Here is a 19,116-nt window from a genome sequence, read left to right as displayed (position 1 = left end):
GAAACATTTAAGGAGACTTTAATGTTAATTATGTTTAATTTTTAGAGGAAAAAAGAGGCTCACACATTTAAGTAAGGAATAAGCAAAAATTTGTATGGTCAGCAGAAATTTCTTAAATACACCATTCTCTTCTAAGGGCAACCGTGCTGTTTTCCCAAGTGTCCATCAGAGGTCTCTCTTTTGTCCCACTTCTTCTTATACCCAGTTTCTCAGTAAGACTTTTGCCTGGTTCCCTTGCATACGCCCCAGTGATGGAGATGATCTGATTAGGTCTATTAGTAGGACTAAGTTCAAGATTCTATAGAAGAAATAAAGAAAATTGGCTCCCATTTCCCTTTTGGCACCCTAACCGTCTTGTGTTTCCATTGCTTTGCAATTGCAGAGAAAACCTTCAGGGAAGGGGTTATCATGTGCCCTTGGGATTCACACTCCTGGCACCGCAGGTATGCCTATGGCACCAGCAGCTAAGCAGGAAAGAGCTCTTGCACATTCATTAACCCCCTTCAGAGACACAGCTACATGTGTGTCAAGGTTGATGCTCTGCTTCATGTTTCATAGTAAGCATCCATCCAGAGGGTTGCAGATTTCTTCAAGTCCCTGTGGGAGAGGTAAACAAAATCATCAGTGGGTGAGACTTTAATGTAAATGGAGATGCGCCATGGACCACGCACTCCTTTACTTGGCTCAGGGAAATGTTGTCATTTTCAGTTATGGCTGAAAGATGACTTTTCTGTTGCCCAGTGGAGGGAAACAAATACACTGCATTGCATGTTAGCAGATGATTTCACATTTCCTTCAGGGAGGGGGTTCAGTTTTTCTTTCATTTTATTCTTTTTTGTACCCCAGACTATCAACAGTCCTTTTCCCTAGCATTAAAAAAGAGCTTCTCTGAATCTCTGTAAGATAAAGCATATACCTCTATACCAACCCATCCTATTACACACTCATCATATTTTACAATGTGAAAGGTGTTTTTCTAGGCTCTGGGGATACAGCAGTGAGTAGGAGCTACATGAGTCCCACCTATGTGGAGTTCCTCGTCTAGCTTGGGAGACACGAATTAAATAATTTATTACCCACGATGTTATTTGTTCATGATTGTGATAAAGCTCACAAGTGAAGAGAAGCTTGTGCTAGAGCACCTGCAAAAGCAGGTGACAGGTTGAGTCCTGGGGTTGAGGAAAGACCAAGATGAGGAAAAGGTATTTATGAGCCTTGGAGAAGGGATGGAAATCGACAAGGTTTTATGAGGGGAGGCCATGGACTGGAAGAACATTCTAGGCAGAAGATAAGGGGACAAAGGACAGGAGATGGCAAGGGACACGGAGTTCTGTAGCAACTGAAGAAGGGCCAGATCTCTGGAGGGCAGAAAAGTAAGATGGGCATGGTGAAGAGTATGTAACTGGAGCACCATCTAACGGTCAGATCAGGCCAGGCCTGGCCTAGTTGGCTTCATTCAAGACACTGGCGATTTTTTTCCTAATTCCAAAAGACAGGGAAACTTACTAAAGTCTGATCATAGGCTGTTAATGTTCTCTGTGGAGCTTTGAATGCACCAAGATGAGTACTGACTTTCAGTTCTGGTGGGTTTCTCTGCTCTTGGTCAGTCACCCCTCCCTGATCCATACAGTTATGTCCCTAGACCCTGTAGGCATTTACTTTGCAACTCTGGACCATGATTTGAGAGTCCCTCCCAGCACATAAATTCTAAAGCAGGTCAAGGTTCTGTAGGGGATACAGAGTTAAATAACATGCAGCCCTGGTTTTAAGAAGCTTGATACTTAATAGTAGGGTAGCAAGGCATTTTCACTAAGAAGTGCCCACAAGGCAGTAGGTAAATGGTAAGAATTATTTTTTAACATTGCATTGTTGATGTTCCCTGAAGGGTCTCATGTCCATGCTGGGCATACAGATGTCCCTTAATAGCTTATGGGTAAGTAATTCACAAGCCAGTGAATAGTGTGGAGACAAGCAGTGAGGGGGAGATGAGAGCTACGAGCTGAGAGACTCTGTAAATACCTGGTGATATCTCCAAATGCTTTCAACAGGGGCTTGTTCACATACTGCAATCCATGCTTGGCACACAGCGACCTCACCAAGGGTGCCACCTTGTGATAATTATGGCTTGGCATTGTGGGAAACAGACTAGGGAAACAGATACAGGAGATACAAAACTTAGATCAAAGGAGCAACTTGAAGGAGTTTTTGTTCCCCTATTATTGGATAAAATTCTATTAGCAATGCAGACCTTGACGTTGTACAATACTTCTGTTCCAGGAAGCTCAAAATCTGTTGCCAGAACACTCCAATCTTATCTCTCAACCCTCTGTAAGCCCTGTGGGTGGCTAATGTTTGGGAAGACCTAAGAGAATTACCTCTATCAAATATATTAATTTGACCAAGTCATATGAAAGTATAAGATTTTCTACCATTCTGAATTATCTAGAGAGCTGGAGGGGTGCCTAGCTGACTCAGTCAGTGGAGCATGGAACTCTTGATTTCAGGGTTGTAAGTTCAAGCCCCACACTGAGTGTAGAGATTACTTAGGAATTAATTGCCTAGTGAGCTGGAGAAACCCCCCCTCCAATTCTGTCTCTGTCTCTCTCTGTGGATACCTCTAACTCCTGTACGATAAATAAGTGAGTATTCAGTAAGTTTTAGTCAAGGTGTATGGGGGAAAGTTCTAAGATAGGAATAAGAAGGGAGGAGAGATGGGTTTTATTCAAGGCTTTTAATTACTAGCCAGGTGAACTTTTTAGGTTTTAAACTTTACTTTGATAACATATGAATAATAAGCTTTCTTGCTTTGCCGAGATTTTGAAGGAATACCATGAGAGAAAGGATGAGAAAATCCCATGAATAGGTATAAGAACTTTTTCCTTCTCTATCACAGATACAGCTTAGATGAAGAGGAAAGATGAATAGGAAAGTCTCTTCCTTGAATATTCTGCCGCGATTGACTTTCAAAGTACTATTGTTTTCTCCTTCTTTGGTACATGTGCACATAACTACCTATTGGTAAAGTAGTTCAAATATCATTTGGAAATTGCAGCAGAAACTGGATTTCAGTTGATTGTTTTGTAACCTTGGCTCTAAAGATATAGATACAGGTTGATATTAAAAATAAAAATTAATTTCGACATAACTTTGTTACACAAGTATCATGATTTTTCTTGGGTTTTGCCAACAAACCACATGCAAAGAAAACAACCACCAATTCCTAAGTCCTTGGGAATCTATGAACTGAGTCACTGTTATTTTTCCAAGATTTCCCTCCATTTACTCAATTATTACGCCTTATGCTTTTCTTTCTTCACTTTCTTACCTTTGAAGTTAATAGAATTTAGAGAATTCTGATTCATTTTTTCCCTCCGAAACTCCTAGTCTAGGGCTCTGTTCTGGACTGTATGGAGGGTGGGGGACTGTTATAAGTGACAGCCTTTGCCTTTTATCATGGACTGTTTCTATCACTCACTGGTGCTCAATCTGGAAGTTCAGATGCCCAGTGAACCAGTCATTGAAAAAGGACTGTTCAACATTACAGGTGGCCAAGACCTGAAAAGAAAAAGCTTACATTAGATGTAAATAAGCCCACGTGTCAGATTAAACAAATTAAACCTTTATTTATTCTCTTTAAGTCAATTAGTCAACAAGTATCTATTTTATGTAAGAAACTTTGAAGGATAAGAAAGATACACAGTGGGGACCCTGGTGGCTCAGCGCATTAAGTGTGCAACTCTTGATTTCAGCTCAGGTCATGATCTCGCGGTTCATGAGTTTAAACCCCTGGTCAAGCTCTGCACTGACAGTGAGAAGCCTGCTTGGTATTCACTCTTTGTCCCCCCCCCCCCCGCCCACCCACACTGTTTCTCTCTGTGTCTCAAAAAATAAACGTTAAAAAAAAAAAAAAAAGCACAGTGTCAGGTCTCAAGGAGCTTATGATTTATATAGGCTTTTAATTATAGCTTTATAATTTAAAAGAAGTGGTAAGAGGGGCCCCTGGGTGGCTCAGTCGGTTGAGCGTCTGACTTCAGCTCAGGTCATGATCTTGTGTTCGTGAGTTCAAGCCCTGCATTGGGCTCTGTGATGACAGCTCGGGGCCTGGAGCCTGCTTCAGATTCTTTGCCTCCTCTCTGCCCCTCCCCTGCTCATACTCTGTCTCTCTCTGTCTCTCAAAAAATAAAGCGTTAAAATTTTTTTTTCAAAAAATAAATAAAAAGATGATAAGACATATTGCTAAGAAGTTTATGCAATGCAATAGATATGAAGAAGTATGTGGGATTTGAGGGGCTAAGTCACCATCAGCCCTTGGATACAGAAAGCTAAGGTGTCACGAATGATGACTGGCAAATGCGAAGTGGGATTGTAGGATTTGGGTAGAGACTGTAGAGATTAGAATACCATTTCCATACAGTACATTTGAAGGACTTCTAAGTGAGAAGTAAGGCAGTTAATTGTTCGACCATGGGTTCTGAGAATAGAAATGCATTTCAGTAGAAGTAGTTTCCTTTGAAATCTAATGTATTTTATTTACACATTTAAAACCATTATCCTGAGAAGGAGTTCATAGGCTTCTCTAGGCTTCCAAGATTTAGAATCTTTATGATTGCCATTTTATTCGCTGCCTTTCTAAGGTTGGGGTTGTCGCTATTTTGAATGTCATTTTTGTGGTTGTTCTATGTCAGCGTTTCTCAGAGTGTACTTCAGAGCACCCCAGGGTTCTCTAAGAACCTTTCAGGAGATCTGCAAAGTCAAAACTACTCCCAGAATACCTCTAATACAGCATTTGCATTTTTCATTTCCAATTTCTTTTTTTTTTTTTAATTTTTTTTCAACGTTTTTATTTATTTTGGGGACAGAGAGAGACAGAGCATGAACGGGGGAGGGGCAGAGAGAGAGGGAGACACAGAATCGGAAACAGGCTCCAGGCTCCGAGCCATCAGCCCAGAGCCTGACGCGGGGCTCGAACTCACGGACCGCGAGATCGTGACCTGGCTGAAGTCGGACGCTTAACGACTGCGCCACCCAGGCGCCCCACATTTCCAATTTCTGATGCTTGTGCAGTAGATTTTTTTTTCTTTCCAGAGGACTCTAAACCTAGAATGGCATCATCAGTTTGATGTTTAAAATGTACTGGCTTTATTCTTGTTGTTTTAAAGTTAATTAATAAATAAACTTTTAAAAATTCTCAGTTTTAGTTTCAAATATAGTAAATATCAATGGCTATAACCCACATTAAAAAAAAAAAAAAAGCTCATTGAGGTCATCAAAAACTTGTACGAGTATAACTTTGCAGAGTGTAAGGTGGTCCGTGACCAAAAAGTTTTAGAACCAATACTCTGCTTTAATGCAAGGTCCACTGAATTTGGGAATGAGCTTGGAGAAGGAAGTGGTATAATCATGGCCTAACCACCAGAAGGCTTAGGAGTCAAGGGGATTCTATACTGATCATAACTCTGTTAATCATTAACTGCATGCTCAAAGAGCATGCCATGTCTCCTCTCTGGGTCTTTCTACCTATAAAATGACGTGAAGTGACTTCCAGGGACCATCTAGGTGTAAAATTCATTTTGTGATTCTAAGAGCTCAGATTCACTTGAAAGACTGGGTCGGGTGGGAGACAGGTCAGCAAATGTTTTCTATAAAGTGCAAGACAGTAAATATTTTACTTCTCTGTCATAGTTACTCTGTTTTTCTTTTATAGAATGAAAGCAGTCATATATAATATGTAAATGTACAAGCATGGCTGTGTTCCAATAAAATTTAATTTACAAAAGCAGGCAACGAGCTCCATTTGGCCCTTGGACCATAGTTTACTGACCCTTAGTTTAGAGCAAAGGCTCTGAAATCAGACTGCCCAGGTTTAAAACCTGCTTTCTACCACTTATTAGCTGGGCAATATCATACAAGGTACTCAACTTCTTCATGCCTTAGTTTTACCGTCTGTAAAGTGGTAATAATCATAGCACTCGCAAAGCAGTGGGCAGTGCCTGCCTCTTAGCAAGCATTTCATAAGCATAAATTATTATCATCTGAGGTAACTAGACTCTAAATCAGTATAATCAGAAGGACCTTTTCCCAGGAACTCCACCATTACCTGAGCACTGAGCCAGTCCCGGTTCTCCTCTTTGCTTATTCTCATAGGTACATGGCTCATCTGGGTAACATATGCTACCCAGGGACTTTCGAGAAACCTTTCAGAGAATAAAAGGAGAAAGTGATGACTTCTTGGGGTGTTTCAGTTCCCAACACTGGGCTGGCACAACTGCTGGAAGATCTGGCTGAGCAATGGAGGAAATGGAAGGGAATCAAAGGTCCCAATAAAATGGAGGACACTTGTTTTCCTCTTCGGAGGCCCTTTATGTGTAGAGATGACACACTGGGTTTTGGGCACAAAACCAGCCTTGCGGCCTGATGTATGAGTGCAGTGACCCCAAAGTTTTCTGTAGCATTGGTGCAAGGATCAAAGGATACCTAGGGCATATGCAAAGTGATCGACAGCCTCGGCTTTGCCATCAGGTAGAACTTGGCTCAGGGTCTGGTGTGGCACTGCCACTGGCCCCTACTTGCTCTGTAAGTTTGACAAATGACCTAACTAACTCTCTGAGGTTTCGATCCCTTAGCAGAAAAATCAAGATGATGCTATCTACATTACAGGGAGGTGCAAGGATTACATCAAGTAATATAATGCAGGTAAATCCTTTATCAAAGTTGTGATGCCTAGTAGTTGTCAATGGCATCATTATGTAAGATTTAGGATAATAATGTGAAAGAATGGGAGAGGAATAAATTGGGAAGTTGAAGAGAGCTGTTTAGTCTGAAGCCATTTTAGTTTTGGGGAAATCTCTAGTCATAAAGACTGTCCTTCCATTATTCTTGGCGAGGTTATGGTGTCCAACTGGATTACAATTCTAAAGAACTTGGGGATCAGATGGAATTCTTCAATCGAGAATTAAGTATGTAGGAAGAAAAGGACAAGATTGGGCAAACTCTTTTTTCAAACGACTCTCCTTATTCAACTATTTCAACTTAAAAAAAAAACGTTTTTATGGAAATGTCTCAGCTACAGAGCTTGGGCATGGTGTTCCAATCTTCTGCTAATCACAAATATCTCAGATAAGGAATATACGAGAATCATATAGGTTATGGGAATAAAAGAATATTCTTGCTTTCTTACTTGACCAAAAATATGAGCAATATGGTTCCGAAGATTCCATAAAAAGGGCCAAACATGATAAAATAGTGGATATAAAAGCTGCTGACCCAGGCAAACTCCTGCAGAGAAAAGTAATTGACAGTTAAATGCCCTGGACACAATTTCATTTCCCCTTCCCCAGGTTAGGGCCCCTTCTCATACTGGCTAAATCTTATGCCTTATTGCTCAAGGAAGCTGCATCTAGAAGGAACCAGGCATTTTCCACCCCTTTTTCTACCTGATCTAGCTTCAGAGGATGAGTCAAGTTACTCACCCCCCAAGACTTTTGGAGGTACATCATTTCCATGGACATCAGGTTGGCATACACAGGCATTAGGAGAAAGAGCCCAACTGAAAAAGAACACAAAGAAAAGATGGTGAGTAAAAGATGATGTAAGTAAGCAGAAATCTATCTCCTTAACATGCTACTCCTGGAATGTTGCCCCTGAGAAGGGATGCAAAGTGGAGATCCACAACCACTTTCTGGACTCCATGGAGTTCTTTGAGTCTCTGAGGCTGAACCAGGTTTTGGGTCAAGCTCTCTCAAAGAGACTAAGAAAGAGGAAGCTTTGAAGATTTGAATCATTCTTGATGGAGCAACCCAGAAGAGCTTCTGCTGCAAAATTTCAAGCTTTCTCAAGGTCCATGTAATCCATCATCATCACAATTTTAGGAATGGGCCCTGTCACAATATGTCAAGGTGGCAGAAACACAGAACCTGTACTCACTTTCTGACCGGATGGTTATTTACCTGCTTCTCCAGGACCAGGGGTGCTGTCTAGAGCACAAAGCAGTGTGTTGGAGTCCTGACTTTAGTCAAGCCCTCTTTCTCCACTAGGTCTCAATACTGGGTTTCTGACTCTCAAACTCTACAAACTCTTAGCATGAATGATTTGGTCCAACCTCCACACTGAGATACTTCAACAAACATGAGGATAGTTTTAACAGTTCAAGGCCATGCCTCTGGGATGACCCCAGCCCCCTTACAGTTCTACCTGAGAAAGTTCAACATTGTCAACTGAATTTACTGTTTGTTCTAGCCAAAGCTGACTGCAGGCCTCAGGCTTAGACTATTTCTGTTAGAAAACTTACAATTGTAAAATACTTTCTCTGACTCTTTGTGATTGATCTTTTACAACCCATAAATGCCTTTATCAAAGACCTGAGAGTCATTCCTATGAATGTAGTAAAATCAGGATAGGACCCTATCTCCCAGCCTCTGTATGGGGGGCAATAACCTAACATTTTTGTCTATGTGCCAGTAGGACAGTATTTTTTTGGTTGAGAACCACTGATCTAAAGGAAATGTTTGGGGCCTGCCCTAATTTTGTCTCATTTCTCAAATGCGTAAGCATGTTTAGGACGAGCATAGCTTGGGGTTCCACGAAAACTTTCTTTGTGAGTTGGTATGGGTTTGATTTTGGTTAAGAGCAAAGTATTTTTGCTTATGATATTTTATCATAGTCAGAATTATTTAACTTCCCTATTTTCTTTCAAGCCAGAACACATATTCAGGTTTATATATATTTCTTTCAAGCCTGAACACGCATATATATATATATTATATATATATATATATATAATATATATATATATATATATATATTTGTACATACATATGATTTTCACTTAAATTGGGTAAAAATATCATAAAAGATTTCCAGTGACTTGTGGTTTTGTTGTTGTTGATTTTTAGAGAGCACCTGAGTAGAGGAGGGGCAGAGAAAGAAGGAGAGAGACTCTTAAGCAGTCGCACACTCAGCACAGAGCTCAACTTGGGGCTCAATCTCATGACCCTGGGATCACGACCTAAGCCCAAATCAAGAGTTGGGTATTTAACCAACTGAGCCAACCAGGTGCTCCATGTGACTTGTGTTTATGAAGCAGGCATTTAAACATTTGCAGGTTTACTGAACCTCAAAGATTGGTTAGAAATGCCCTGTACTTTCCACTGAGAAACTGAACACATGTCTTAACAGTTATTATTGCTCCTCTTGAAAGCTTTTTAATTTTAGGTTTATTTATTTATAATCTCTGTACCCAACATGGGGCTCGAACTCACCACCCCAAGATCAAGAGACACATGGTCTGCCAACTGAGCCAGCCAGGAACCCTGAAAGCTTTTTGATACACAAGATACCAGTTTAGAAATTAAAAATCCTTTATGTTACAAAATATACTTTGAATGATGGAAGGTTTCCTTTGTGTTTTAAAATATCTTTACAGTTGATTGTTCAAATACTGGCTTTCTGTAAAAAAAATTATTATAATTTAGACTGTTTGCATTAGGATATCAATACATTTTGTTGTTTGGGTAGTTTTAATTACTACCTTACACACACACACACACACACACACACACACACACACACACACATTCTGCAGCTGTATGTAGACCATGGGAGCAACCTGCTTCCTCTCACACAGTAGCTCTCAGGTGCCGTTTATTCCTGAGCTTCTATATTCTCTGGCTTCATAATGTCAGTGCTTTGGCATTCTTTTCCTATTTTTCCTCCCTATCAAAATACCATTATTCTTTTCTTCTTGACAGGTGTTTAGTTTTCTTATGATAGTCTCAGATGCAAGGCTTAGATTGGCATCCTGACTTCATCCCTCTTGAACTATCTCATTAGACGCACATTAGAAGTACCTATTTGCAGGATGCCTGGGTGGTGCAGTCAGTGAAGCTTCCAACTTGGGCTAAAGTCATGATCTCATGGTTTGTGAGTTCAGGCCCTGCATCAGGCTCTGTGCTGACAGCTCAGTCTCAAGCCTGCTTCAGATTCTGTGTCTCCATCTCTCTCTCTGCCCCATTCCACTCACACTCTGTCTCACTCCTTCTCTATGAAAAATAAATAAATATTAAAAAAAATTTTTTTAAATACCTATTTGCTTTTTTTTGCTTTCCTTTTCAGACTTTTGCCCCCAGGAAGTCTGAAATAAGACATGCTACTTTTCCAAGTCACAATAAAACACGGCCTGGTCTCTCTGTGAGAGCATTGCTGTTGTGCCGTCTGGCTTGACAACGGCTTGCTTCAAGGACATGGTATGATAAGGAAAGTGGCTCCAAGTACTCACCCATGTAGAAACACAGGTGCTGCTTTTCATAGTTGATGTAACTGATTTTCTTCTTGCCATTCTGAAAGGAGAGAGCATAAAACTAAAATAAGAGACAATGCTTGTGGTCGTTAATACTCAAGAACATTGCTGTGTGTGTGTGTGTGTGTGTGTGTGTGTGTGTGTGTGTGTTTGTGTTTAAAATCTCTATGGAAAGAGCCATATGGTCAGAATTTGTTGGCTGTCACACTTGAGGCACTAGAAGAACAAGAACTGGAATAAGAGAAAATACTGCAGCATCTTTTTTCTTTAATTAAATGTGGGTAATTCTTGCATTTGACTACGGGGATTGTGATTTTTTAAAAATTCCTATGGTAGCCATTTTGAAATTTTTTTGTCCTTCTATGGAGTGGAGTGGTGATCAAAAGGGAATATTTCTGATGGGTTTTCCTAGCTTCTCTTCACTATGGTGTTTAGAAGTCTGCCTGAAGCTCAGTCTCCATCTCCATTCATTCATTCAACAGATATTTGTCAAATAGTCATGTGTAGAAGATATAGGCATGGCCCCTCTTATCTGTCCCATCTTCTCTCCTTTGTGTTCTCACTGTGGATCTCACACTGTGATGGACTATTTATAAGGTGCAATGATATTACTAAATCTTAATGCTGGTAATTCGATTCAGTTTCTAGAGGAGTCTCCTTAGTTAATTTATTGTATGCTTAGTGCACAAGGACAGCAAACACCCTGAGGGGAGGCATAGAGGTAATGGTTAAACTTCCAGTACCTAGTAAACATACAATTAATGTTCAGTTGAAAGAAAGAATGAATGAATCAAAATTTACATCTGCTCTATAGTTTTATGGTATGTTCACTTGGTCACAATACTATGGGAAGTAATTGATTTCTGCTGTCCCCCATTCTGCTGATACCTTCCCTCCTACATATAGATATCTTTTTGTATTTGGATGGCAGGGTTGACCTTTTCTTCTCTTACTATGATAGGTAAAAATAAATAGCATAATGATAATGTAATAAGAACCATTTCCAGTTACTCTCAAACCTGCAGACATTTAAGTAGTGGGAAACATGGGGAAAAGAGCAGGTGGAAATTCCTGGGAGCTGGCACACCTAAACAGAGGACTGATTTTGAGTATCACTCCAAAGGAGGACTCTAAGTCTTTCAGAACATGAGCACAGAACCTGGAAAGTAGAATGTTTGAAGAAAATGGTAGAAATATGACAGTAAAATGAGAATGAAGAAAAAGTTCAGGGCTCATCAGAACCATTTTTTATGTAAAACAACTGAATTTTAGAGTTTAAATAATTTCAAGCAATGTCTCGGACAGTAGTAGCCCTGCAACGGTATTAAATGGAGCCCTAGGGTCTAGGGAGATGTTGACGAGCAACTGTAAAACTTGGAGAGGTGACCTCCACCATTTGTGAAGAGGCAGCATGCATACTGAACATAGCCTTAAGGAGGTACTTCTGGGGAGGGGCAGCCTGCTTCATAAAATTCAGTAAGGCAAACCCTTCTTACTCTGTGGGGATGATTAGAGAAATCAAAGTATCACACTTTTGTTGATGAGCGTAGGAGTCCACAAACATCAGGCAAGTCCAATTTGTTTGTGGAGCCATTGTCAAAAGCAACTGATTTGTGATGGCAGCCAGAGATTTTTTTAAGATTATTTATTTTGAGAGAGATAGAACAAGCAGTGGAGGGGCAGAGAGAGAATAGGAAAGAGGATCCAAAGCAGGGTCCCTGCTGACAGCAGTGAGCCTGATGTGGGGGTTCAAACTCAGGAACCATGAAATCATGACCTGAGAGGAAGTCAGATGCTTAACCGACTGAGCCACCCAGGCACCTTCAGAGACTTTTAAAAATCTAGTCAAGGGATTGTTTCTTAATTCAGTGGAGAAGAAAATTGGGTCTTCCAAAGCTGGGAAAGCTTATTTTCAAAAAGTTGCACAACTTTTGGTTTATGTAGCACAAACCACAGGCAGCAACTGACAGAGCTATTCTTACTTTTAATAAAACTCCTAAGTTGTTTTAGGAAATAGCAGCCTCTTCCTAAGCACCGGAATCTTGGGATCTACCATTTCCCTAGAGGGGGGAGATCTTTCTGTGATTATCCTCATACCTCCTTTGCTGAAGTAAGACTTTCTCCTAAAAAAAAAATTGGTAATAGTCCTTTACATGATGATTTTAAGTTGAGGCTAAATAAAATCAATAACTGAAAAATTCTGGAGTTGACTTTACCCTCCCTTTTCTATTGTTTAACAAGTCCAAATGAGAGGTGAGATCTCTAAGTGTCTTAGAAAACATTTGGGCTGTGGTTCATGTTTAAACGAACAAAATGAACATGAACTAAAAATACCAGCACAGCCTTTCCTCACTGAGCTAGACTTAGTTGAGATAGCTAGTTATTCAGATATTTGTGATTTAGTGCTTATTGGATGTACTGATATGTTTTTTTCTGAGCGAATGTCTCATCCTCGTCCAACTTTGGAAAGTCATTGCCAACCTCAGTCATGTGGTTTCACTACCTAACATTAACTTTTGTTGCCTTACAAGTAGTGAGGGCCACTGGGCAGGGATCTGTCTATCACCAGGATTGCTCAAGCAGAGTGATACGGGTTATCATATTTCCTGCTGTTGGAGGTTGGCGACATGTCCTTTCAAGTCACAGAGTCCCATGCTTCACATCTTCTTCTATTCATACAACCCCAGAATCAGTTACTTCACATCTCTATACCAGACATAAAAGAAGGAGACGTGTTCTGAGAACATGCTTGAAGTGGGAACCCTCAGCTCGATCTTTCCAGGACAAGACCATAGACATTTCCAGGAACCACTTCCGGGAACATTTCTCATGTTTGCAGCAGCTCTAAACATACCTGGGCAGGCTTCAAATATCCATTCACAAAAAGTGGGCCTGTATTAATATCTGGGTCTTTGGGGTAGATGTTTGTTTTTACATGATGTTGGAAGTGTCGATGATTCCACCAGCATGTTGACAGGCCCTGAGGAGAAGAGAGGGTTCATTAGCTGCAAGATTTCTCTCCTGGGATGTCCTTCACTCTCAGAGTTTTCTGCATGCATCTCCAAAGTCAAAGTAAGATATCTGAGCTTCTGGAACTTGTTCCCTGACTGCTGGGTCACAGAATGGCTCATTGGACAGAACCTTTCAAAGCCTACAATCAAATAATCATGGGATCCAGGAACACAAATTCAGGCTAATGCAACTCCTGATCATGAAAATTCACAAAAACCGGTAAAATGAAATGTTTTTCCATCCTTTATTTTGGGTGGGGGTCCTCATTTAAAAAATCCTGAAGGTAGGAAGGGCAGTTAGTATTCTTATTTTACAAATAAAGAAAATTCAACTCGAAAACTTTAATTAGCTCTCGGGAAAAAACGGTCCTAGGAATCCTGCTTTAATCAGTATTTCAGAGAATCATGGATCTGAAATGATTTTGTAGGGGGCTTGGCTCAGATTCTTGCATGTTCAGGCTTCAATGATCTCATATAAATATAAATGAGAATAAAAATATTTTAACTGATGCCGAGTTCAAATCATCTCTGATTAGGTTGCTTATGATTTTCTTTCTCTCAATGACAGTATAAAGGTTTTAATAGAGCAAGGATTAGAGCACATCAATGTGGTTTCATACCCTGGATATATAAATACTGCTGTGTGGCTTGGGTAAATTTCACCCTCTTTGAGGCTCTATTCCATCTGCAGTAATGACATTTACCTCCATGGGTTGTTTGGGGAGACATGAGACGATGTATGTAAAATGTTGGCATACTGAGATATTCAATTTCTTCTCCTTTCCCCTATTACATAAATTATTACATAAGAATAAGCAGTATTTGGTTTTTATTGCATATTTGATATATCTCAATAACTGGCCTATACATGTTTTACATCGTCACTGTCCAATATGGTAGCCATGAGCCACATGCTGGCTTTTGAGCACTTGAAGTGTGACCAGTCAAATTAAGATGGCTGTATGTGTATAATATTGGATTTTGAGGCATGGTATGAAAAAAGGAGTGTAAAATAGCTATTAACAACTTTTATATTGATTACATGTAGAAATTATAATATTTTGAATATATATGTGGTAATAAAGTTATCTTTTAAGATGTGGCTATGAGAAAATTTAAAATGATTTATATCATTTTAATGTGGCTTAGAATTATATTTCTGTTGGACTACACTCATCTAGACACTATACATCCATGGTAGAGGGGGAAGGGAATGTTTGAAAATCATGTGAGCATTGCCTTCTAGTCTTATTGCAGAGTCCTCTCTTAGCAAACCCTCGTGTTATCATCCCTCCGGAGTGATAGTCTCTTTTTACCACTAACACTCCCTACCATCCTTATGGTGGAATCTCTCTTCCTGCATCCCACATCTCTTCCCTGAATCTCATGCTTGAAAGGGAAATCACTTTCCAAACATTTCCTTGTGGGTGTTTCATGATATGTCAAACTCAAGGTGTACTCATCAATTTTCATTCCCCCTGTGGGGTCTCCATTGCACTCTGCTCGTCTCCTACCAAACTGCATACCACCCACTCACCCTTACAATTGTGCACTTTCTCTTTGTTTATCCATTCATTATTTATTTTGAAATACCTCCCATGCATCAGACACTGAGCCAAGTATTTGCTGTATAAAGTTAGACATGATAAAATGGAGCTCCCACACTTATGAAACATACAACCCAACAGGAGCAATACAGAAACAAGGGCACTGTGATAAACAATGATTCACTTTGTTAGTTTAATCCTTTGTGAGCTAACATTTTGACTGTACCCTTGCAGTCAATGACTATCTGTGGAAACTGGTAATGTCAGAGTAATTATTGGTGTGATAAGGCAGCTGGCTCTACCCTCACCCCTCGGTCTGGAAGCCACAATTACTGGAGGTGAGGGATAGTGATCCAGCTGAAAGTGAAGATAATCAGCTACATGCAAATAGGTTGCCCCTGTACCAAATTCCATATAAGAACCACCCTAAGTCATTCCTCATTTCCATGTTAGGTCCTTTCTTGGTGCGTTATAAGAATCCAAACATTGTTCTAAAGCCATTTTGGGGCTGAATTCAAATCCCTGCTACTGGGTGTATGTGGCGTTGGGTAATTTCCTCATCTGTGAAATGAATGAGAAAAATGTTACAGGAAATAACATACTTGACACTCCCCCCCAAAAAAATTATTTTAGGATGTAGTCATGGAAACAGGATAGGCCAGATTTTCAAGGCAGATCTTAATATCAAATATTCTATCTCTTTGTCCCTATAATGACACTTGATTCTTATAGTTTTCAAACTGGGCATGCTGGGTGTTGGGGAGGGGATGTCGAAAAATATGCTACAGGGAGTCCATTTTGATTTGAACATTGCACAGAAGTCCAAAATGTGTGCAGACATTTCAGAGTGTACTTTCAGAAGGGCTCTTTTGCTGCACACACACACAAAAAAGCAAAGACCAGACATACACCATTACTAGCACAGGTAGTGAAAGCATATTCCAACAAAATCTCAATATATATTTATGCTTTTCCATGGGGGAGGGTAAATTGGCATGATTCAAGTTTTGAAATTTAACATTGTAATGTATGTAGAAGGTGAAGTTGTTGCTGCTTCTATTATAATTTTCTTTGTTACTTCCCTCCTTCCCAACTTTCCTTCCCCTAGGTAGTTTACTCTGCTGCAGATGATTGAAGCCTGTATTCATTTTGCTCACAAATTGCTGGTTTTGCCTGCAAAAGGCCCAGTGCACTCAATTAGCTTTTAGAGCATTTCCCATTTACTTCCTCTGTTCATGAGTTATCAAGGTTGTGTTCATTTCAACTAGTGCAAAACTTGTTTCTGGCAACACAACTCATAGAGAAAGAGCAGTGTACAAATTTGGACCAATGGAAAATCAATGATTTTTTTTAAAGCACCAGCAAGGGTAGAGCTTGAAACATTATATATACTGACACCAGATCAACTGTCAATTATCTCCAGGTCACATGAGTCTCCTTTTCCCTCTGACTTCCTCAAAACAGGGGAGGGAGAGTGGGAGGGTCCATTACCTAATTCTTTCTGTGGGATTTCCTTCTTTTATTCTGTGGTAAAGATTTCTGATTGAACACAGAAACAGTGTCAATTTAGCACTAGTGGATGGAGGGCAGAACAGTGCACCTACAGGAATTTCCCAGTTAAATAAAACATCAAATAAAATGACAATATGTTATTCATTCTAACAATTTTGAGTAACAGACATAATTCTAATAGGAACCCAGATCCCACTCAGTGTTACTGAATCTACTTAAACTTTGTTTGCTCGACTGGAAAGAGGATAAATAAGACGGTGATTTTAAGTATCTTCCAGTTCAATATAAAACAACAGTGCTAAGACAAAACAAAAGTGCCTGTGAGTTTTTTCTAAAATGAGCTGGCTTGAATGCAATATTTGGCTTAGTGGAAGGCTCAGAGGCATTTCCTCCCCCCCCCCCCCCCGCCCCCTGTCTGGGCCAGTGTACATAGTCACTAAATCCTAGAATGTCCTAGAAAAGCAGACATCCAGTTTAACTCCTAATATTAGAGATAAGGACATGGAGAGTCAGATATCAGACAAGATCACACAAGGGGCCTTTTCAGAGTCAGATCTAGCACCCACTCTTAGCAGTCCTGTACTGTTACCTTGGTTCACCCATCCATCCATCCATCCATCCATCCACTCAACAAATGCTATTGAAGGCTTACTATGTGCCAAGCACTCTGCTAGGTGCTGCAGCATAGTGGCACATAGGACAAAGTATATGCTCTCCTGGAGTTTGTGCAGGGATACAAGGTCAACTGCCATCATCATCACTGCTGTTTCCAGCCTTCTGGGATTTGCAGCCCTTGACTCTTGAACAGTGCCATCTGACCTGTCTTGTCCACTTTTTCTCTCTCTTCACTATTATCTCTTCTGCATCCTTTCCTATTTCTTCATAGCCCTGTCCTTCGAAGACAAATCGGGCTTTGCTAGATTCCTGTAGCTTCCCAGCGGTAAATATTCAGACTCCTTCTAGAAACATTCCCATTCATGATTTTACAGAGCACCTCTTCATTTATAAAGGTACAATTGTTCCCCTCCAAGGTGGTTTCTTAATTGGGTACCAGGGACTGGGCCAAAGACTTTATTAGTGTAAGAAAAAAAAAACTGTTGGAATTTACTAAATAAAAATAAACCTTCCCTCATAAAAATTCCAAATTCTAATTTTAACATATATATTATAATGTCATATATATATATATATATATATATATAGTACCTACATTTTTATTATATTTATATTTATTTGCAAATCTATTTATGCACAAACACTTTTTTTACTCCTATCAGCACACAAATTTGGTAACCATAGTCTGAGAAAATGAGTTTTGAGAATTCCATCATGCTCCATGAACATCCTGTACCTTGAGATGACTCATCACAAATTTTTGCATCAAGCGGCTCCACTTGGACTTTGGAAATATAGAAATGTGTCCGAAGTCATGTTGCAGAAAAAAACACTGAACCTAGAAGAGATTAAGTTGTTGTTAGAGAGGTTGAGGAGTTAAGAAGAAATTAATCAATGAGCCCACCCATAGATTCAGGAGCCCATTGGAGAAGAATGGTGGGGGATCTCATCTGGCCCCAAGCCAAGTTCACTTTCTATTTCCCACACATTGCATTCTTTCCCACTTGTGTGCCTTTGTGAACTGAGTTCTTTCAGCCTAGAACATTTTCCTTACCACTGTCAAATCTTCCAGTGAGGAGGACAAAGAGTATGGCCTTTGGAGTCAGGCAGATTTGGGTTCTCAACCGTTCTTTACCATGTATGTGTTGCACAGATCTTGGCAGGTTACTCAGTAGCTCTGAACCTCAGCTCTTCATCTGATAGGTAGGGATAATAATACCTTACTCATGGACTGTTGGCAAACTTAAATACCTCCAAAGTGCTTGGCTTATGTTAAGCACCAAACAAATATTTGCTTCCTTTCCAGTTTGCAAAAGAATTGCTTTTCAAGGAATAAAGCAAGTTGACTTTACAAAAAATAAATAAATAACATATCATAAATTCTGGAATTAACATTGACATTAATTTTCCATAAAACCTTCCCCAGTTATCCCCATGAGAATTAAATGCCTCTTTCTGCTTTAACAGCATATGCTGGTTCCTCTCTTTGGCACCGATGTCATTCTGTCACATAGAATGTTTACCAGTTTGAACATCGGTCTCCCCAGTGGAAGACTCTTTTCCCCAGGGAAGGAACCAGGTGCATTTCCTTTCGTGTCCCCCCCCACAGTGTTGTGCTTACAGAAAGCCGTGTTCAGAGGTTCACACTTCATTCAACAAAGATTTATCCAATGCTCTGCTGGTGCCAGTCGTTGATTACAATTTATGGTGGAATCCATAAGTTCAGGTTTTTAAGTTTTTATATAAATTCCAGTTAGTTAATATACAGTGTAATGCTAGTTTCAGATATACGATACAGTGATTCGACACCTCCATACAACCCCCAGTGCTCATCGTGACAAGTTCACTCCTTAATCCCCATCACCTATTTCATACATCCCCCCACCCCCTCTCCTTTGGTAACCATCAGTTTGTTCTCCATAGTTAAGATTCTGTTTCTTGATTTGCCTTTCTCTCTTTTTATTGGTTGGAAGATGAATAAAAGACAAAAGTGAGTGTTACATGGCTGAGAAACGACTTCAGTTACTGAACTGGTATGGATACAATTGGGCAAAGACGAACATCTGTCATAAATTAAATATTTCCTATGTGCTAGTCATTGTGCTAAGTGTTTTACACGTTAACTTGTTTAGTAGAG

The 19,116-nt window shown here is 39.9% G+C and overlaps 1 protein-coding gene across 2 annotated transcripts in view; it reads right to left on the bottom strand.

The window, feature by feature from the left end:
* Positions 1-72: 72 nt before the first annotated feature.
* The window catches only part of LOC121043425 (fatty acid desaturase 2-like protein FADS2B), a 30,315-nt gene continuing 11,271 nt past the window's right edge, over positions 73-19,116 (bottom strand). The window contains exons 4-12 of one of the 2 annotated variants that reach the window (XM_040495141.1): positions 17,716-17,817; positions 13,149-13,274; positions 10,274-10,334; positions 7,470-7,546; positions 7,178-7,275; positions 6,098-6,194; positions 3,476-3,555; positions 2,020-2,154; positions 73-597 (exon numbers count right to left, since the gene is read on the bottom strand). In XM_040495141.1, coding sequence (XP_040351075.1) covers positions 546-597; positions 2,020-2,154; positions 3,476-3,555; positions 6,098-6,194; positions 7,178-7,275; positions 7,470-7,546; positions 10,274-10,334; positions 13,149-13,274; positions 17,716-17,817 — 828 coding nt within the window. In that variant the 3' untranslated portion in view covers positions 73-545. The remainder of the gene's footprint in view (positions 598-2,019; positions 2,155-3,475; positions 3,556-6,097; positions 6,195-7,177; positions 7,276-7,469; positions 7,547-10,273; positions 10,335-13,148; positions 13,275-17,715; positions 17,818-19,116) is intronic. The other variant, XM_040495142.1, reaches the window with a different exon arrangement.

Source organism: Herpailurus yagouaroundi, unplaced genomic scaffold (genome assembly GCF_014898765.1).
Source record: "Herpailurus yagouaroundi ecotype Mexico unplaced genomic scaffold, PumYag 187, whole genome shotgun sequence".
Classification (NCBI taxonomy): Eukaryota; Metazoa; Chordata; class Mammalia; order Carnivora; family Felidae; genus Herpailurus; species Herpailurus yagouaroundi.
Note: the sequence above shows the minus strand (reverse complement) of the source record. Positions and strands in the feature narration are given on the sequence as shown.